This window comes from Oncorhynchus gorbuscha, unplaced genomic scaffold (assembly GCF_021184085.1).
Source record: "Oncorhynchus gorbuscha isolate QuinsamMale2020 ecotype Even-year unplaced genomic scaffold, OgorEven_v1.0 Un_scaffold_103:::fragment_2:::debris, whole genome shotgun sequence".
Lineage (NCBI taxonomy): Eukaryota > Metazoa > Chordata > Actinopteri > Salmoniformes > Salmonidae > Oncorhynchus > Oncorhynchus gorbuscha.
In genome coordinates this window covers 90,979-113,381 of record NW_025744396.1, presented here as the reverse complement: position 1 = coordinate 113,381, position 22,403 = coordinate 90,979, and the positions used below count along the sequence as shown (strand labels likewise).

The following is a 22,403-nucleotide window of genomic DNA, read 5'->3' as shown; positions in this document are numbered from 1 at the left end:
ACCATTCGTCTTCACAAAACTGTTTCAGTTCAGCAATATTCTTGGGATGTCTGGTGTGAACAGCCGTCTTGAGGTCTGGCCACAGCATCTCAATCGGGTTGAGGTCAGGAATCTGACTGGGCCACTCCAGAAGGTGTATTTTCTTCTGTTGAAGCCATTCTGTTCTTGATTTACTTCTGTGTTTTGGGTCGTTGTCCTGTTGCATCACCCAACTTCTGTTGAGCTTCAATTTGGTCGGACAGCCTAACATTCTCCTGCAAAATGTCTTGATGAACTTGAGAATACATTTTTCCGTCGATGATAGCAAGCTGTCCAGGCCCTGAGACAGCAGAGCAGCCCCAATCCATAATGCTCCCTCCACCATACTTTACAGTTGAGATGAGGTTTTGATGTTGGTGTGCTGAGCCTTTTTTTTCCACACAGTGTTGTGTTCCTTCCCTAACAACTCAACTGTAGTTTCCACAGAATATTTTGCCAGTACCGCTTTGGAACATCTAGGTGCACTTTTGCAAACTTCGGACAGCAGTGGCTTCCTCTGTGGTGTCCTCCCATGAACTCCATTCTTGTTTAGTGTTTTATGCATAGTGGACTCGTCAACGGAGATGTTAGCATGTTCCAGAGATTTCTGTAAGTCTTTAGCTGACACTCTAGGATTCTTCATAACCTCATAGAGCATTCTATGCTGTGCTCTTGCAGTCGTCTTTGCAGGACGGCCCCTCCTAGGGAGAGTAGCAACAGTGCTGAACTTACTCCAATTATACAAAAAAAATCTTACCGTGGACTAATGAACATCAATGCTTTTAGAGATACTTTTGTAACCCTTTCCAGCTTTATGCAAATCAACAATTCGTAATCTTAGTTCTTCTGAGATCTCTTTTGTTCAAGGCATAGTTCACATCAAATCAAAGTTTATTTGTCATGTGCGTTGACTACAACAGGTGTGGACCTTACTTACCGGCTCTAACCAATAGTGCAAAAAAATTATTAGGTGAACAATAGGTAGGTAAAGAAATAAAACAACAGTAAAAAGACAGATTATATACAGTAGCGAGGCTATAAAAGTAGCGAGGCTACATACAGGCACCGGTTAGTCAGGCTGATTGAGGTAGTATGTACATGTAGATATGGTTAATGTGACTATGAATATATGATTAACAGAGTATAGCAGAAGTGTAAAAGAGGGGTTGGCGGGTGGTGGGTGGGACACAATGCAGATAGCCCGGTTAGCCAATGTGCAGGAGCACTGGTTGGTCAGCCTAATTGAGGTAGTATGTACATGAATGTATAGTTAAAGTGACTATGCATATATGATAAACAGAGAGTAGCAGCAGCATAAAAAGAGGGGTTGGGGGAGGCACACAATGCAAATAGTCCGGGTATCCATTTGATTACCTGTTCAGGGGTCTTGGGGGTAAAAACAGTTGAAAAGCCATTTTGTCCTAGACTTGGCACTCCGGTACCACTTGCCGTGCGGTAGTAGAGAGAACAGTCTATGACTGAGGTGGCTGGGGTCTTTGACAATTTTTAGGGCCTTCATCTGACACCGTCTGGTGTAGAGGTCCTGGATGGCAGGCAGCTTAGCCCCAGTGATGTACTGGGCTGTACGCACTACCCTGTGTAGTGCCCTGCGGTCAGAGGCAGAGCAGTTGCTGTACCAGGCAGTGATGCTGCTGTAGAACCTTTTGAGGATCTCAGGACCCATGCCAAATCTTTTTAGTTTCCTGTTGGGGGAATAGGCTTTGTCATGCCCTCTTCACGACTGTCTTAGTGTTTGGACCATTCTAGTTTGTTGTTGATGTGGACACCGAGGAACTTGAAGCTCTCAACCTGCTCCACTACAGCCCCGTCGATGAGAATGGGGGCGTGCTCGGTCCTCCTTTTCCTGTAGTCCACAATAATCTCCTTAGTCTTGGGATAGGTTGTTATTCTGGCACCACCCGGCCAGGTCTCTGACAACCTCCCTATAGGCTGTTTCGTCGTTGTCTGTGATCAGGCCTACCACTGTTGTGTCACCTGCAAACTTAATGATGGTGTTGGAGTCGTGCCTGGCCATGCAGTCGTGGGTGAACAGGGAGTACAGGAGGGGACTGAGCCCACACCCCTGGGGAGCTCCAGTGTTGAGGATCAGCGTGGCAGATGTGTTGCTACCTGCTCTCACCAACTGGGGGTGGCCCGTCAGGAAGTCCAGGATCCAGTTGCAGAGGGAGGTGTTTAGTCCCAGGATCCTTAGCTTAGTGATGAGCTTTGAGGGTACTATGGTGTTGAACACTGAGCTGTAGTCAATGAATAGCATTCTCATATAAGTGTTCCTTTTGTCCAGGTTGCCTTTGTGTTCTTGGGCACAGGGACTATGTTGGTGTTACAGACTTAATCAGGGACATGTTGAAAATGTCAGTGAAGACACCTGCCAGTTAGTCAGCACATGCCGAAAAAGTATAGCTGAAATCTCTCTAGGCAAGTAGTGTGGCCTACAATTTATCACAATATACTCTACTTCAGGTGAGCAAAATCTAGAGACATCCTTAGATTTCGTGCACCAGCTGTTGTTTACAAATATGCACAGACTGCCCCCCTCGTCTTACCGGAGTGTGCTGTTCTATCTTGCCGGTGCAGCGTGTTTCCCGCTAGCTGAATATCCATGTCGTCACTCAGCCACAATTCCGTGAAACATAGGATATTACAGTTTTTGATGTCACATTGGTAGGATATTTGTGATCGTACCTCGTCTAGTTTATTGTCCAATGATTGCACGTTGGCGAGTAGTATTGACGGTAACGGCAGCTTTCCCACTCGCCTTTTTTCGGGTCCTGATCCGGCATCCGCCTCTCTGTCCTCTGTACCTGTGTCGCTTCCACTTGCAAATAACATGGATGTCGGCCCTGCCGGCTGTTTGGAGGATGTCTTATGCGTCTTGTTTGTTGAAGAAAAAATCTTTGTCTAATCCGAGGTGAGTTATCGCTGTCCTGATGTCCAGAAGCTCTTTTTTGCCGTAAGTTACGGTTGCAGAAACATTATGTACAAGATAAGTTACAAATAATGTGAAAAAAACACATAATAGCACAATTGGTTGGGCGCCCTTAAAACTGCTGCCATTTCTTCCGGCGTTATTTCTACCGGCAATGCTTCTTGTGAATAGCAAACACCAATTTTGTGAGTGTTTTTTATAGGGCAAGGCAGCCCTAACCAACATCTCCAGTCTCATTCATTGATCTCATTGATTGGACTCCAGGTTAGCGGACTCACATACTTTTTCCAATCTACACTGTGAATGTTTAAATGATGTATTCAATACAGACAAGAAAAATATAATAATTTGTGTGTTATTAGTTTAAGCACACTATGTTTGTCTGTTGTTGTGACTTAAATGATAATCAGATCAAATTTGAGGACCAATTAATGCAGAAATCCAGGTCATTCAAAAGGGTTCAGATACTTTTTCTTGCCACTGTATATGGATGAGCAATAACCGAGCGGCATAGGCAAGGTGCAATAGATGGTATAAAATACAGTATATACATATGGGATGAGTAATGCAAGACATGTAAACATCATTATTAAAGTGGCAATAATATAGTGACTAGTGATCCATTTGTTAGAGTGGCCAATGATTTCAAGCCTGTATGGAGGCACCAGCTTCTCTGTGTTAGTGATGGCCGTTTAACAGTCTGATGGCCTTGAGATAGAAGCTGTTTTTCAGTTTCTCGGTCCAAGCTTTGCTGCACCTGTACTGACCTCACCTTCTTGATGGTAGCGGTGTGACAGGCAGTGGTTGTTGTCCTTGATGATATTTTTGGCCTTCCTGTGACATTGGATGCTGTAGGTGTTCTGGAGGGCAGATAGTTTGCCCCCAGTGATGCGCTGTGCAGACCGCACCACCCTCACCACCCTGTACAGACCGCACACTGTCTGTGTGGGTGGACCATTTCAGTTTGTCTGTGATGTATACGCAGAGGAACTTATAACTTTACACCTTCTCCACTGCTGTCCCTTCGACATGTATATGGGGGTGCTCCCTCTGCTGTCCACAATCATCTCCTTTGTTTTGTTGATGTTGAGTGAGAGGTTATTTTCCTGACACCACACTCCGAGTGCCCTCACCTCCTCCCTGTAGGCTGTCTCATCATTGTTGGTAATCAAGCCCATTACTGAGTTGGAGGTGTGCGTGGCCACGCAGTCGTGGGTGAACAGGGAGTAGAGGAGGGGGCTGAGCACGCACCCTTGTGGGGCCCCAGTGTTGAGGGTCAGCAAAGTGGATATGTTGTTTCCTACATGGAGATGTTGTTTCCTACCTTGTGGGGCGGCCCGTCAGAAAGTCCAGGATTCAATTGCACAGGGTGGGGTTGAGACCCAGGGCCTCCAGCTGTTTGAAGATTTTGGAGGGTACTATGGTGTTGAATGCTGGGTTGTAGTCAATGAACAATATTCTTACATAGGTATTCCTCTTGTCCAGATGGGTTAGGGCAGTGTGCAGTGTGATGGCAATTGCATCGTCTGTGGAACTTTTTGGCAGTATGCAAATTTAAGTGGGTCTAGGGTGGCCGGTAAGGTGGAGGTGATATGATCCTTGACTAGTCTCTCAAAGCACTTCATGATGACAGAAGTGAGTGCGACGGGGCATTCTTGGGTACAGGAACAATGGTGGCCATCTTGAAGCATGTGGGGACAGCAGACAGGGATAGGGAGCGATTGAGTATGTCTGTAAACACACCAGCCAGCTGGTCTGTGCATGCTCTGAGGACGTGACTTGGGATGCCATCTGGGCCAGCAGCCTTGCGAGGGTTAACACGTTTAAATGTTTTACTCACGTCGGCCACGGAGAAGGAGGAGGGGGGGGTGCGGGCCGCGAAGGTGGCACCCTATTAGGCGGGCAAAGAAGGTGTTTAGTTTGTGTAGAAGCGTGATATCGGCATCCTTGACGTGGCTGGTTTTCTTTTTGTAGTCCGTAATTTCCTGTAAACTCTGCCACATACGAGACGTATGTTTGAGCAGTTGAATTGCGACTCCACTTTGTCCCTGTACTGGCATTTAGATTGTTTGATTGCCTTGTGGAGGGAATAACTACACTGTTTATATTCAGCCATGTTCCCATACCTCTTTCCATGGTTAAATGAGTTCGCACTTTCAGTTTTGCACAAATGCCGCTATCCATCCACTGTTTCTGGTTACGGTAGGTTTTAATAGTCACAGTGAGTACAACATCTCCAATGCACTTCTTTTGTAAACTCTTTTATGAAACCGAGTCAGCGAATAGATCAATGTTGTTCTCTGAGGCTGACTGGAACATATCCCAGTCGCGTGATCAAAACAATCTTAAAGCGTGGAGTCTGATTGGTCACACCATCATTGAATGGTTCTAGTCACTGGTACATCCTGTTTGAGTTTCTGCCTATAAGACGGTAGTAGCAAGATGGCGTCGTAATCGGATTTACAGAAGGGAGGGCAGGTGAGGGCTTTGTATGCGTCGCGGAAGTTAGAGTAGCAGTGATCGAGTGTATTACCCCCGCGCGTAGTGCAATCACTATGCTGATAGAATTTAGATAGCCTTGTTCTTAAATTTGCTTTGTTAAAATCCCCAGCCACAATAAATGCAGCCTCAGGATATATGGTTTCCAGTTTACATAGAGTCCAGGGAAGATAACTGACGAGAATTCTCTTGGGAGGTAATATGGCCGGCATTTGATTTTAAGGAATTCTAGGTCAGGTGAGCAGAAGGACTTGAGTTCCTGTACGTTGTTATGATTACACCATGAGGCATTCATTGTGAAGCACACATCCCCCCCCCCCCCTATTCATTCCGGAGAGATGTTTATTCCTGTCGGCCTGACATACAAAGAATCCCGGTGGCTGTACTGACTCCGACAGCATGTCCCCAGAGAGCCATGTTTCCATGGAACAGAGTATGCAACAATCACGAATGTCTTTCTGGAAGGAAACACTTGCCCTAATTTCGTCTACCTTGTTACCTAGAGACTGGACAGGCGCAGTAGTGCCTCTTCAACCTCAGGAGGCTGAAGAAATTTGGCTTGTCACCAAAAGCACTAACAAACTTTTACAGATGCACCATCGAGAGCATCCTGTCGGGCTGTATCACCACCTGGTATGGCAACTGCTCCGCCCACAACCGTAAGGCTCTCCAGAGGGTAGTGAGGTCTGCACATCACATCACCGGGGGCAAACTACCTGCCCTCCAGGACACCTACACCACCCGATGTCACAGGAAGGCCATAAAGATCATCAAGGACAACAACCACCCGAGCCACTGCCTGTTAACCCCGCTATCATCCAGAAGGCGAGGCCGGTACAGGTGCATCAAAGCAGGGACTGAGAGACTGAAAAACAGCTTCTATCTCAAGGCCATCAGACTGTTAAACAGCCACCACTAACATTGAGTGGCTGCTGCCAACATACTGACTTTAATAATGGGAATTGATGTCAAAGAAATGTATCACTAGCCACTTTAAGCAGTGCCACTTAATATAATGTTTACATACCCTACATTACTCATTAATCTCATATGTATATACTGTACTCGATACCATCTACTGCATCTTGCCTATGCCGTTCTGTACCATCACCCATTCATATATCTTTATGTACATAGTCTTTATCCCTTTACACTTGTGTGTATAAGGTAGCAGTTGTGGAATTGTTAGGTTAGATTACTCATTGGTTACTACTGCATTGTCGGAACTAGAAGCACAAGCATTTCGCTACACTCGCATTAACATCTGCTGACCATGTGTATGTGACAAATAAAATTTGATTTGATTTGATTTCAGAGGGCCGCTATAGCCTCTCTAACATTTACATTTACATTTAAGTCATTTAGCAGACGCTCTTATCCAGAGCGACTTACAAATTGGTGCATTCACCTTATGACATCCAGTGGAACAACCACTTTACAATAGTGCATCTAAATATTTTAAGGGGGGGGGGGGTGAGAAGGATTACTTTATCCTATCCTAGGTATTCCTTAAAGAGGTGGGGTTTCAGGTGTCTCCGGAAGGTGGTGATTGCCCCCGACTCTCTAACCATGCCATGTTCCTTTGTCTGAGGCTGGAATGGATCAGCCCATATAAACATTTCACAGGGCAGTCTAATACCATCAGGAAGGGATGACTGGGCAAGAAATAGGTCCTAAAACGCTAATTTTTTCTAGGGAGCTATGATTAATTAGCATAGCCTGATCCCAGATCTAGTTCTGCTGTCTTGCCAATCTCCATAGTAGTTGCAAAACAGCACAAATATATAAGGGACCAGGCTAGCAGTGGGGTCAGAAGTTATATACACTACATGTCAAAAAGTATGTGGACACCTGCTCGTCGAACATCTCATTCCAAAATCATGGCCATTAATATGGAGTTGGTCCCCCCTTTGCTTCCATGACAGCCTCCAGTCTTCTTGGAAGGATTTACACTAGATGTTGGAACATTGCTGCGGAGACTTGCTTCCATTCAGCCACAAGAGCATTAGTGAGGTCGGGCACTGATGTTGGGCGCTAAGGCCTGGCTTGCAGTCGTTGTTCCAATTCAACTATTTCATTAAGCTTTCGACGAACAGTTCTTCTGGTGACGTTGCTTCCAGAGGCAGTTTGGAACTTGGTAGTGAGCATTGCAACTGAGGACAAACAATTTTTACAATTGTGTGCTTCAGCCCTCGCCGGTCCCATTCCGTGAGCTCCTTGATGTTTCCACTTCACAATAACAGCACTTACAGTTGACCGGGGCAGCTCTAGCAGGGCAGAAATTTGGCAAACTGACTTGTTGGAAAGGTGGCATCCTATGACGTTGCCACGTTGAAAGTCACTGAGCTCTTCAGTCAGTCAATCAATCAATCAAATGTATTTATAAAGCCCTTCTTACATCAGCCGTTGTCACAAAATACTGTACAGAAACCCAGCCTAAAACCCCAAACAGCAAGCAATGCAGGTCTAGAAGCACGGTGGCTTGGAAAAACTCGCTAGAAAGGCCAGAACCTAGGAAGAACAGTGCTACCTGTCAGGGAACAGGTAGCACGTCCGGTGAACAGGTCAGGGTTCCATAGCCGCAGGCAGAACAGTTGAAACTGGAGCAGCAGCACAGCCAGGTGGACTGGGGATAGCAAGGAGTCATCAGGCCAGGTAGTCCTGAGGCATGGTCCTAGGTCCTCTGAGAGAGAGAAAGAAAGAAAGAAAGAGCGAATTAGAGTGCATACTTAAATTCACACAGGACACCGGATAAGACAGGAGAAATACTCCAGGTATAAGAGACTGAACCTAGCCCCCCGACACATAAACTACTGCAGCATAAATACTGGAGGCTGAGACTGGAGGGGTCGGGAAAGTAAGGCCATTCAGTAAAGCCATTCTACTGCCAGTGTTTGTCTATAGAGGTTGCATTTTATACACCTTTCACCTCAACTTCACCTCAATTTGTTTTACACCTGTCAGCAACGGGAAATGGCCAAATCCACTCATTTGAAGGGGTGTCCATATACTTTTGTATATACATAGTATATATATAGTAAAGTGTAGCTACAGTAGTAGATTTCCTTTTCTGAAGGCCTCCCATTTTGAATGCCTTGTTGACACATTGTCATTGGCCTGTCACTATGTCCAAAGTGGCATGTATCAATTATGGATCTCTTTGTCAATCACAGATATGTTTTGTCAATCACAGATATGTTTTCTGCTTTTAGGCTTTTTTATTTTATTTTATATCCAATGAAAATTCCTTGTGGTTTTGTGTGTAAGGTTTTGTAAAGAGGTCTAGGTGACCTTCAGTGTCAAGCAGCTCTTTGTTTGTGTAATGCAGACGCTGGGAGTCAGGAAGCAAGTACAGGGGGTGACTTTAATAATAAATAGGACAATACAAAACAAGAGTAGCGTCTGGACATGAGAAACTAATACTGCCTGGGGAAAGATCCAAAGGGAGTGACAGATATAGGGGAGGGAATCATAGAAGTGATGGAGTCCAGGTGAGACGCAGGTGCGCGTAACGATGGTGGCAGGTGTGTGTAATAATAAGTAAACAGGCGAAAATGAGCACCAGAGAGGGGGAGCGGAATAAGACGTGACAGATTGGGTCATTCTGTCTGTTTATTTGTGTTTAATGGCTGTTATGTTTGTGTTTATGTGAATGTCTCCCTAACTCATGCCCGTTACTCTTTCTTCATAGGCCATCGACAACAGCTTGACCCTGAGATAAGCAGAAAGTACATTAATTTTTTCTCTCAAAACAGACAGTAAAATATCTATTCTATTCCATGATATTCTTGTCCAACAGGAGGAGGACTTCCTGGAAATGGTGAGCACCGGCCAGCAGATGGAGAGCCAATACGGCCACTTGTTTGAGAAGGTGATCGTCAACGACGACCTGACAGCAGCATTCAGTGAACTGAATGGGGCTCTGAAGAAGATGGAGACAGACCCTCACTGGATACCCATCAGATGGACTCACTCCTGAGACCCACGGAGAGAGAGAGACTTTTTGAGAAAGAAGATTAAAAAGGGAAGGACTTATTAACAAAGTTGTTAGCATATTTATATATTTTACCCTTATTTCTGCCATGTGTGTGGTGGGCATGGTTGGATAGCAGTGAACTGACTTTATATATTGCACTACCCACAGGGCTCTGGTCAAGGGACTATGTAGGAAATGTGGTGCCATTTTGGGACGAAGCCTGTATCTCTGTCTGGGTCTTCCACTGGGCCCTGTCCAGCTCAGTCAACAGTCAATGCACTGGACATCTTGAGGGTGGGGCTGGTCTGATCTGGTTTTAGACCACTGCTCTGTCTTCAGATCGCTTTCACTGTGACTGCCAATCAGTGCTGTGCCAGTACGTACCGTAACTACGAGCTCCTTCCTTAGTGTGTTTTTTAACATTAGTTTATAGAAAACAAAGGGACAGGGCCTTCTGGGTGGCGCAGTGGTTAAGGGCGCTGTACTGCAGCGCCAGCTGTGCCATCAGAGTCCCTGGGTTCGCGCCCAGGCTCTGTCCTAACCGGCCGCGACCGGGTGGTCCGTGGGGCGACGCACAATTGGCCTAGTGTCGCCCGGGTTAGGGAGGGGTTGGTCGGTAGGGGTGTCCTTGTCTCATCGCGCACCAGCGACTCCTGTGGTGGGCTGGGCGCAGTGTGCGCTAGCCAAGGTGGCCAGGTGCACGGTGTTTCCTCCGGCGCATTGGTGCGGCTGGCTTCCGGGTTGGATGCGAACTGTGTTAAGAAGCAGTGCGGCTTGGTTGGGTTGTGTATTGGAGGACGCATGACTTTCAACCTTCGTCTCTCCCGAGCCCGTATGGGAGTTGTAGCGATGAGACAAGATAGTAGCTACTACAACAATTGGATACCACGAAATTGGGGAGAAAAAGGGGTAAAATAAAAAATAAAAAAACCAAAGGGATTTGTATTTTTCTGTTTCTGGATTGACAGTGGGCGGTGTTTACATGTACATGTATGTATGTTACTGCAAAGCATCAAGAAGAGAATAATGGGGAAAGAGATACAAATAAACATTTTGCCTTCAAGTCTTAAACTCCGCTTCGTTCCAAAAGTTCACCCTTTTCTCTATGTAGTGCACTACTTTTGACCAAGGCCCATAGCAATCTGGTCAAAAATAGTCCACTATATAGGGGTAGGGTGCCATTTCTGATGCACCTTCAAACTCCGGTAAACTATGCCCTTGCCGTTTTTAACGCTTCCATAGACTGTTATGCCAAGATGGCAAAGCAAAATGGTACAGTACACTCATCGGGCAACAACAGGTGTCATTTTATTTCAGAGAAATTAATATATTTTCATATTTTTCTGCTATTTTACATACCTTTTTATATATGACATATTTCTAACATATTTTATAAAGAAGCACCATGATACAGTCACTGTATAACCTGAGGTGATTCCTGACGTTACTTTGATGTTGGAAGCCTTCTTTCAAGGCATCAGACAGTGTCTTGTCGTCGTACCTCAAGTTCCCATGCCCTACTTTACACAGAGTGCGTTCTAAACGGCACCCTTATTCCCTATATAGGGATTTAGGACAACGCCTAGGTGTTTTATACTTTTTTTAAATTTAGGAGCTATTTAAAAATATATATTTAAACCCTACTTTGAATACTTTACTCATGACGGTGACCAGGCAGCAAAACAATTTGCCAATTAAACTACCAGACATTGGCTTGTCATTTGTAAGTAAAATGTTCTCAATCTAGTATAATTAGGGTGGAGTGGAGTTAGCCTTAATTTATTCTCATAAAACAGGCCTAAAACAAGGAACCTTACAGAGGGCTCCATGGCGCTAATAGATTTAAAACAGACCGAAGAAAAAAAAGTAGCTGCTTCTAACTTAACAAGGTTCAGGTTATATAGAGAAAGGTTAGAGTTGCTAGTCCTCCACACCTCTCTTTCAATTTCCCTCCTGTCTGTCTGTCTGTCTGTCTGTCTGTCTGTCTGTCTGTCTGTCTGTCTGTCTGTCTGTCTGTCTGTCTGTCTGTCTGTCTGTCTGTCTGTCTGTCTGTCTGTCTGTCTGTCTGTCTGTCTGTCTGTCTGTCTGTCTGTCTGTCTGTCTGTCTGTCTGTCTGTCTGTCTGTCTGTCTGTCTGTCTGTCTGTCTGTCTGTCTGTCTATCCCTCTACCCTTTCCCTGCTATTCAGTTTCTGTATCCCACGGTTAGGTGGCTAGACTATAAAGTGTATGTTGGATTGTTTGATGAGATCATTTCTGGAGCTATGATGTTGAGGGTTTAAAAATTCTGGTAACTTTCCCCAAATTGTATGGACAGTTACCAGAATTTTGCAACCCTAATCATGTCTGATGTTCAAAGACCCTACACAAATGGAAGGTTAATTCGGCTTCCTCTCAACATTTCATACAGTTCCTCCTGTATAGGGTAGCAATTATTTATATTTTTTTCATTCCTTGGTTTTCCAGGATTCCTGGTTGGAATATTCCTGGAATCAGGAGGGAATTACCAGGAGATCCTCAAATCCTTACCAGAATTCTCCAACCCTACTCCTGTAGTCTGGGTTTAGGCCCTGCTGGGTGCAGTGACCTCACGAGCAGTGACCTCATGTTCTCTCTCTTCCCAAGTTTTCACACTTACACCACCAACCATAGGTGTTAGTTAGTTAGCTCCGTTTCCAGCTAAGGTCATGAAGAGGCACCACAGCTATCTCTCTCTCTGTCTGGTGTCTGTTTTCTCTTTTAAAGCTGTTCTCTCTATCTCTCTCTGTCTGGTGTCTGTTTTCTCTTTTAAAGCTGTTCTCTCTCTCTCTTTTTTCTTTTATCCCTTTATTTTTATTGATCAAAACATGTCTTTATATCACAGGTGCGCCTGTTTTATTTTTTTCTGATTTTCAAGCTTATTTAAAAGGATATTTTTGTTTCAGGTTAAGCCACTAAAATACCATGTTTATCTACAATTCCGGGTTAACCCTAAGTTTTCCCATCATTTTATTACATGTTCATTTATGTTAGGTTCATAATTACCCTCCAGCCATCCATATCATTTATCGGATTCAGAAGTTCAGTCTCTGAGGGTATTTTTCTTCAGACTGAATATGAAATACTTTATTTGGCAAGTTGTAAGAGTTTTCTTTTTATTTGTGCATTTTATATTAAAATATTCAACCAAATGTGTACTTTTTAAGATGTTAATAAGTATGGCAAGTGAACGATGATTGTAGCCGTGAGAGAATTTTCCTCTCATAACAGTGATATGGGACACTTGGGGTTGTTAGAATCGTGTGTCTAGAATGTGTTTCTGAGCCCTTGAGTGCCATTTAGCTCAACTTTCACTCGCGCCGATGAAGAAGAAAAACACCTTCACAGAGACACTTTGAGTGCACACTTGTGTAAATAGAACTCAGATGCTATGTCCGAAATGGAACCTGATTCCCTTTATAGTGCACTACTTTTCACCAGGGCCCATAAGTAATGCGCTATGTGGGGAATAAGGTGCCATTTGGGATGGAACCTCACATTCACATCTTTCATCTGTAGATGTCTGACTTCACCAGAGAGCAGTGATCATTGCTCATTTATTTATCATCTAAGCAATTACTGTCGTAGACAGCTCTGCTGTGTTGACATCCTAGCCTCAGAGAGACCATTGATATCAATCAATCAATCATCACATGAATGAGCGCTCTGAGTTGAGTAGGGTCCCGGGGTGAGGACTGAAACCTGTGTCTATATATCTGTCTATTTGTTGAAACTGGAGGCCTGCAGTGTTGCCTAATTAAACAATGTTATGTTGTCTAACGGGCCAAATGACTAACTCAGGTGTCACTGACTGGGCCTGGACCTTCAAACACAATGGCTTTAGTATAGCAGAAGGGGATCTGGAGAAGTCCTAAGGCTACATCCAAAAATGGCACCCTATTCCCTACTGTACATTGTGCACTACTTTTGGCCAGAATCTTGGTCAAAAGTAGTGCACTATATATGGTATAGGGTGCCATTTGGGACAAGGGCTCAGATTGTCTGAGTGGCACTCAGAAAAATGCTTGATGACGATCCAAAACAAACCCTTCTGCCCAAGACAGGTCACCTGAGTAACCTTCACATTCCCTCTGTTCCACAGAGCTCACATTGATGGCTGCCGTGTGGAGCAGGGCAGGAGTTCACAGGCCCAGGCAGGGAGGGAGAGATGAGGAGGAGGAGAAGAGAGGGGGGTGAGGAGTGGAGCAGGACAGGAGTTCACAGGCCCAGGCAGGGAGGGAGGGATGAGGAGGAGGAGAAGAGGGGGGTGAGGAGTGGAGCAGGACAGGAGTTTGCAGGGAGGGATAAGGAGGTGAGGAAAGGGGGAGGAGGTAGGGAGGACAGGAGTTTACAGGCTAAGATAGGAAAAGAGGGTTGATGAGAGGGAGATAGAGGGAAGGATGAGGAGCAGGAAAGAGGTGGCTGGGAACAGGCCGGGAGGGATTGGTGTGTAAAGGAGAGGAAAGTGGGGGAAGGTCAGGGAGAGGTAATGGCACTCTGTGAGGAGGCCAAGGGGAAGGGTTTCACTCTCCGCTTCCCCTTAATTGGGATTAAGGAGTGATGTGGGACTCACTCACTTACTCGCCGTGCTCCACAGTACCTGTGTGTCCCAAATGGTACACTATTCCCTTTATAGTGCACTCACTTACTTGCCGTGCTCCACAGTACTTTGTGTGTCCCAAATGGTACCCTATATAGTGTACTACTTTTGACCATGGTCCAAAGGGTAGTATAGTAGTGCACTATAAAGGGAATAGGGTGCCATTTTGAGTGCACAACTGTAAGTGGGGACATGAGAAGGAGCTGGAGCTGGCCCGACATGCCAGGCTTTTAGAGGTAAGAAAGAGAGAGGGAGGGACACAGAGGGAGAGAGGGAGGAAGACAGATTTCCACTTGGGTTTTACCTTCCAAAAGCCATCAAGCTCAATGATCCATATTTAACACAAGAAAAATACTGCCTCACATCGTCCCCCGGGCGTGGGAAACCAGAGCCGTGGGAACGTGGGCCGAGTGACAGGTAAGAAAAGGTTGTAGCTTCTAAGTGAGCTCTGAATTTCCCTCCACGTCATAACAGCCATGTTATCGGTGCTCACTATCTGGTCTGCATCCAAATGGCACCCTATATTTTCCCTTTATAGTGCACTACTATTGACCAGAGCCCTATGGGTGCCCTATTCCCTTTATAGTGCACTACTTTTGACCAGAGCCCTATGGGTACCCTATTCCCTTTATAGTGCACTACTTTTGACCAGGGCCCTATGGGTACCCTATTCCCTTTATAGTGCACTACTTTTGACCAGGGCTCATTTGGGATGCAAACTGTGTTTGGGGATTGCTGGCTGGGTGTCTTGGGTAAAGGTGTCTTCCCAGCCTCCAATGAGCCAAAGTGACTGGAGTCACTTCCATCTCCACTCTCCTGTCCTCTCTGGTTTAGTTCTTCTCTGAACAGCTCACACAGGATTTGTCCCAATATAGGGCCCGATTCTGACCCGAGTTAAGCGCACGCGTAAATGGAATGTATTTCCCTTTTTATGCACTTTTCTCGGTGTATTATGACGAACTTAAACATGAGAATAGGGTGCTTTTCACCCACTATTCATTTTGGGTGGAGATCGAATAAATGAAGGTGTGGCTGAGGTGTGTACAGATATGCTGTATTCTGACTTTGACTTAATTCCCCAATAATTCCACCACCTTTACGCGTGAAGAATCCATTTTTTATTTATTTATTTTATTTCACCTTTATTTAACCAGGTAGGCAAGTTGAGAACAAGTTCTCATTTACAATTGCGACCTGGCCAAGATAAAGCAAAGCAGTTCGACAGATACAACGACACAGAGTTACACATGGAGTAAAACAAACATACAGTCAATAATACAGTATAAACAAGTCTATATACAATGTGAGCAAATGAGAAGAAGTTGTTCTAGCGAATGTACTGGTTCCAAGTAGAAAAAGCATCTACTTTTTTCAGGTAGAAATAACACCATTGTCCATGCACTTTAATGGACATATTTATAAGAGATATTGATTAGAGATAGGTAAATGAGTCATCCATTTGGATAAGGGAATTGTAAATACACTACATTACCAAGAGTATGTGGACACCTGCTCGTCGAACATCTCATTCCAAAATCATGGGCATTAATATGGAGTTGGTCCTCCCTTTGCTTCTATAACAGCCTCCAGTCTTCTGGGAAGGCTTTCCACTAAATGTTGGAACATTGCTGCCGGGGACTTGCTTCCATTCAGCCACAAGAGCATTAGTGAGGTCAGGCACTGATGTTTGGCACTAAGGCCTGGCTCACAGTCAGCGTTCCAATTCATCCCAAAGGTGTTCGATGGGGTTGAGGTCAGAGCTCTGTGCAGTTTAGTTAAGTTCTTTTACACTGATCTTGACAAACCATTTCTGTATGGACCTCGCTGAAACAGGAAAGGGCCTTCCCCAAACTCTTTCCACAAAGTTGGAAGCACAGAATGTCATTGTATTCTGTTACGTTAGTTCCCTTCAATGGAACTAAGGGGCCTAGCTTTAACAATGAAAACAGCCCCAGACTATTATTCCTCCTCCACCAAACTTTACAGTTGGCACTATGCATTGGGGCAGGTAGCGTTCGCCAAACCCAGATTAGTCCGCCAGACTGCCATATGGTGAAGAGTGATTCATCACTCCAGGGAACGTATTTCCACTGCTGCAGAGTCCAATGGAGTTGAGCTTTAGACCACTCCAGCCGACGCTTGGCATTAGGTAAGGTGATCTTAGGCTTGTGTGCGGTCATGGAAACCAATTTCATGAAGCTCCCGACAAACAGTTCTTGTGCTGAACAAAGACATGTAAGCTAATGAAAATGTTATGGAGCGGCGTGCAGACCAAGCCGTAACAGTTTGAACCTGACGCATGGCGCAATACATGGTTGTGTCATCACGTGATCAAGTTCCGTGGTTAGTGCAGGCAATAGACAAGGGTATAAGCCTTCTATTGTACATTATTGTCATTATTACTGTGTAGGTCTATGTACACGATACTTCCAACATTACCATGGGTTAAAGAACTGAATGTGGCATATTTCTAAATGATGAGTCAAACTACCGTGTAAAGTCTATTCATAAATACTTTGTTAACCCTAAATAATCTACAAGATCAGAGTATTTCTCCCAATGTTTGCTCAAATGGAGATGAATATGCACGTATTTAGATGGCTTTCTTAAATGTACCCCTAATATTCTGAACCCGTACTCTCGATATATTCTATTGTCTGTCCACAAAATTCAAACTAGAAGCTACACCATATTTAAAGGGATGGCTTAAGATAAATATACTGAAAACCCCATTGAATGAAAACTCCACAATAACATCTCTTGGCCACTAAGTGGGAGGGTTTTCAGCAGTCGAATTACATTTATTCAGTGTGTCCAAGGGACGCCTGCAAAGCTTGTTTACGCACCTTCATAACAGTCTGAATACCAACTACTGAGAAGTGTGTAGGAAAGGCGTGCTTAAAAAAGGAATCATTTCAGAAGTCGAAATCAGGCCCATATTGCACAACTTTTGACCAGGCTCATAAGGCTCTGGTCAAAAGCAACACTGTGTTGGGAATAACGTGCCAAATCAGACACATTCATGAGCCTCAGCTCGCTTTCAATCTACAGCACAGTATTTTTGTTACCTCCACTACCTCACCCATTGTGTTTCATCCCATGTGTTTATTTGACCATGTCCAAGTTTGAGTGTTTCAGACCTGTTGCCCGTTCGAGTATGTTTTGATAACACCCAAAACATTGTACATGAGGGTGATGGGTTCCATGTGACATTCCAAGAGTTCTCTTCATCACAATAACGTTGTGTCTGATATTCATGACACTCATGACACCACATGGGTGGTTGTGACTGACACACCATTTTCTCTCCCGTCACACTGACATGCAAGAGGTAGTCAGTCCTCTTCTCACGCCTTGTAGGGGCCTTATGGGGAAGGAGGAACGCTACTCTCTGTCGGATGTTAGTCTGTCGGTGCTAGGCCCAAAATGTTGCATCCGCTTGAAGCCATCGTGTTTCACAAACTCAGAAAACCATGAAGACAGAAACACATGTTCCCACTATTAGGTTTCTCCCACAGTGCCACAGACAATCAGGGTACTGATCTCCCTCTTTCTCTCACTCTCTCTTGCCTTCAATCACATGAATCAGGGATGATTTGACAGATGACGATATCACAGTGATCTGTGAATTGTGTGTTTTAAAGGTCAATAAATGTCATATTAGTCCCGGACTGATTAAAGAAAACAAACCTTCCTCTTCCTCCTCTCTCTACCTGGTCCTTGGAGGGCAGCTATGGTTGTGTGATTATGAACAATGTACAGCCCAAGCCCATGCAGCAATGGTTTCTCCAGTTATGACATTAGGGTGACTTTGAGAGCTCACAGAATGAAAGAGCTGCTGTACTTTCTTCCTTGTTTCCTCATCCCGCTCTCTCTAATGGTTTAGCCGAGCAGAGCAGAGAGCAGCTTAAGGAGTACACTGGATTTATAGCATTAAATGCTCACCTTTTATCTCTGATTCACAAGATTAATGTTGAGCTCCGCAGGGCCTTCAGTACGTTTTCATGATTCGCTCTCCTTGTGCCTTTTTGATGTATTTATTTCCCATATTAACTTGGCCCTTTGTTTGGAGGGATAGGGCCAGAGCCAGGCTATAACGGGCAGAGAGAGAGAGATAGAGGGAGAGGAGGAGCCAAACAGATGAACAGAAGATTGTTGTGGAAAGGCCAGACGGCCATAATAGTGAGGCACAGTGACATGTCAGAGAGGTTTCTACAGCGGTCCCTCTGATTCCTTTCGGAGACCATTAAAGCGAACTGACTCACCCTCCCGTCTCGATATTACACTCCGATTGGTTTGATTTACTGCTCTAAATTACAACATCAGGGCCAATATCCTGAACCCTGCTCAACGTGATAAGTCTTTACGTTCGCTTCATGACAAATTGTACGTCATGCTTATCAGAGGGGGGAGGGGAGGAATATCAGATATCTTTCATAAAGGTTATCTTCTTAAAAGACCAATTCTCTCTCTTTCCCTCTTTCTCCCTGTCTCTCACCTCTCTCTCTCTGTCCTTCTGTTCTACCCTTTCCTTCTGTTTATCTCCTTTCTCTCTCTCTCTCTCTCTCTCTCTCTCTCTCTCTCTGTCTCTCTCTCTCTGTCCTTCTGTTCTACCCTTTCCTTCTGTTTATCTCCCTTTCTCTCTCTCTCTCTCTCTCTCTCTCTCTCTCTCTCTGTCTCTCTCTCGCTCTCTCTTTCTCTCTCTCTCTCTCTCTCTCTCTCTCTCTCTCTCTCTCTCTCTCTCTCTCTCTCTCTCTCTCTCTCTCTCTCTCTCTCTCTCTCTCTCTCTCTCTCTCTCTCTGTCCTTCTGTTCTACCCTTTCCTTCTGTTTATCTCTCGCTCTCTCTTTCTCTCTCTCTCTCTCTCTCTCTCTCTCTCTCTCTCTCTCTCTCTCTCTCTCTCTCTCTCCTTCTGTTCTCTCTCCTTTCTCTTCTGTCTCTCTCTCTGTCCTTCTGTTCTACCCTTTCCTTCTGTCTCTCTCTCTCTCTCTCTCTCTCTCTCTCTCTCTCTCTCTCTCTCTCTCTCTCTCTCTCTCTCTCTCTCTCTCTCTCTCTCTCTCTCACCTCTCTCTCTCTGTCCTTCTGTTCTACCCTTTCCTTCTGTTTATCTCCCTTTCTCTCTCTCTCCCTCTCTCTCTCTCTCTCTCTCTCTGTCTCTCTCTCGCTCTCTCTTTCTCTCTCTCTCTCTCTCTCTCTCTCTCTCTCTCTCTCTCTCTCTCTCTCTCTCTCTCTCTCTCTCTCTCTCTCTCTCTCTCTCTCTCTCTCTCTCGCTCTCGCTCTCGCTCTCTTTGTCTCTCTCTCTCTCGCTCTCTCTCGCTCTCTCTCGCTCTCTCTCTCTCTTTCTCAATAGTAGCCCGTTCAATCCCGCTCTGTCCCTGCTTTCATGTTGGGATCCGGCCCATCACCATTACTTGACCTTCACAGGCTTTACTTCTCTTTAATCCTCATCCCTGCTAAATGCTCTTGACTGGAGGGAGAGTTCCAACCAGGCCGTGTCCTTAATGGAGCCCTGGTCAAAAGTAGAGCACTATAATGGCGAATAGGGTGCCATTTGGGACACATACCCAGTCTGCTCCAGTGCTGGCTAGGGCTTCTGCCCACCCTGTCTCTTTCTTCTGCTAATTAACAACACATTACCTCATGTCTGTAGGCAAAGGTCTTCAGGCCCTGTTACCTTGAGCTGTATTACTCAATTACACACAGAGCCTGGGGAACGTAGGGGAGAGGAGTGAACAAGGGATGCCCTTCATACCGCTGAATGGCAATGTCCGAAATGGCACCCGATTCCCTACATAGTGTTCTACTTTTGACCACAGCCCTATGGGCCCTGGTCAGAAGTAGTGCACAGCTGCCATTTGGGAAGCAAGCCCATGTCTAGGAGTGAGTGTACAAACCCCTGATGAGAATTATAACAACATACTGAGCTGAGGCTCGCTCAAATACCCATAGCATGGACCAGTCACCAGGTCATTAATGCTGGGTGGCATATGTATACATTAGGGCTGCATCTCAAATGGCACCCTATTCCATAAATAGTGCACTACTTTTTTTACCAGGGTCCTATGGGCCCTAGTCAAAACTAGTGCACTTTATAGGGAATAGGGTTCAATTTTGGACACAGCCTCTGTATGCATTGCCTGTAAAGGCTGTGCAGGTTAAGATTGGAGAGAGGCCCCCTGTGTGATGTGAAAATGACAGCAAGGGGGGAAAGTTCAGGGGGAGGGGTCCATCGTTAGTTGTAGTGGAAATTCCTCTGACGTGTGGAGGTAAAACAAGGTAGAGGGGCCGAGGCTGTGTGATCGCATTGACTATGTTACGGCGCTGCAAAGCTGTCCACCTGTATTTTCCTAAACTTTCTCTGTGCTGTTCCCCAGAGACTTGTCGACCCCTCTGTACCCAGTTTTTCATTATTCAGCCTGAAACTGTCATGTTTAATGTTGGAGGTATGGAGGTCGAGACTGCCTTAGTGAAATTACAGTCGCTGTGGTGTTGTGAAGGGGAAATAGACTACAGTTGAAGTCGGAGGTTTATGTACACCTTAGCCAAATACATTTAAACTCAGTTTTTAACAATTCCTGACATTTAATCCTGGTAAAATTCTCTGTTTTAGGTCAGTTAGGATTATTTATTTTAAGAATGTGAAATGTTAGAATAACAGTAGAGAGAAGCACTTTTTGCCAGTCCTGTCTGGTCCAGTGACGGTGGGTTTGTGCCCATAGGCGATGTTGTTGCCAGTGATGTCTAGTGAATGACCTACCTTACAACAGGCCTACAAGCCCTCAGTCCAACCCCTCTCAGCCTATTATGGACAGTATGAGCACAGATGGAGGGATTGTGCGTTCCTGGTGTACCCCGGCAGTTGTTGTTGCCATCCTATACCTGTCCTGCAGGTGTGACGTTCGGATGTACCGATCCTGTGCAGGTGTTGTTACACGTGGTCTGCCACTGCGAGGATGATCAGCTGTCCGTTCTGTCTCCCTGTAGTGCTGTCTTAGTCGTCTCACAGTACGGACATTGCAATTTATTGCCTTGGCCACATAGGCAGTCCTCATGCCTCCTTGCAGCATGCCTAAGGCACGTTCAAGTAGATGAGCAGGGACTCTGGGCATCTTTCTTTTGGTGTTTTTCAGAGTCAGGACACTAAAGAGGCCTTTCTACTAAGTTTTCATAACTGTGACCTTAATTGCCTACCGTCTGTAAGCTGTTAGTGTCTTAAAACATCTCTAGGGTAGGGGGCAGCATTCGGAATTTTGGATGTAAAGCATGCCTAAATTAAACTGCCTGCTACTCGGGCCCAGAAGAAATGATATGGTAGATTGGATAGAAAGCACTCTAAAGTTTCCAAAACTGTTAAAATAGTGTCTGTGAGTATAACAGACCTGATTTGGCAGGCGAAAACCTGAGAAAAATCCATTCAGGAAGTAAGTTGTTTTTTCGTTTTGTAGTTTTCTATTCAATGCCATTACGGTTTCCATTGACTTAGGACTCAAATTGCAGTTCCTATGCCTTCCACTAGATGTCAACCGTCTTTAGAAATTGTTTCAGGCTTGTATTCTGAAAAATGAGGGAGTAAGAGCAGACTGAATGAGTGGACCCTGCCGTGTCACAGAGCTTTTTCATGCGAGTGACCGAGAGAGTGCCTTTCTTGTTTACCTTTTATATTGACAACGTTATTGTCCGGTTGAAATATTATCTATTATTTAGGCTAAAAACAACCTGAGGATTGAATATTAACATTGTTTGACATGTTTCTATGAACTTTACAGATACAATTTGGATTTTTCGTCTGCCTGTTTTGACTGTGTTTGAGCCTGTGGATTACTGAACAAAACGCGCGAACAAAACAAAGGTTTTTGGATATAAAGAGACTTTTTCGAACAAAAGAAACATTTATTGAGTAAATGTATGTCTTCTGAGTGCAACCATCAAAGGTAATGGATTAATTTTATCTCTATTTGTGACTTGTGTAACTCTTCTACTTGGCTGGTTACTGTTTGTTATGATTTGTCTGGTGGGCTATGTTCTCAAAAATTCATAAGGTATGCTTTCGCCGTAAAGCATTTTTTAAATCTGTGGTTGGATTCACAAGAAGTTAATCTTTAAACCTATGTAAAATATGTTTTGTCATCTGAATTTTTTATAATGAGTATTTCTGTATTTGAATTTGGCGCTCTGCAATCTCACTGGATGTTGGCCAGGTGGGACGCTAGAGAGGTTAACAACCGTTCCACTGGTGCATATTCATATTACAAAGAAGATCTGTGAAGTTATTTGGATTTTTACTAATTATCTTTGGAAGGGTCCTGAAAAGGGACGTTTCTTTTTTTGCTGAGTTTACATACAGTACC

The 22,403-nt window shown here is 44.8% G+C and overlaps 1 protein-coding gene across 2 annotated transcripts in view; it reads left to right on the top strand.

Annotated features, from left to right (window-relative positions):
• LOC124016882 (MAGUK p55 subfamily member 7-like) overlaps positions 1-10,018 on the top strand; it is a 276,920-nt gene extending 266,902 nt beyond the window's left edge. For both annotated transcript variants that reach the window (XM_046332224.1, XM_046332223.1), the window contains one exon: positions 9,264-10,018. In XM_046332224.1, coding sequence (XP_046188180.1) covers positions 9,264-9,443 — 180 coding nt within the window. In that variant the 3' untranslated portion in view covers positions 9,444-10,018. The remainder of the gene's footprint in view (positions 1-9,263) is intronic.
• The last annotated feature ends 12,385 nt before the right edge of the window (positions 10,019-22,403 follow it).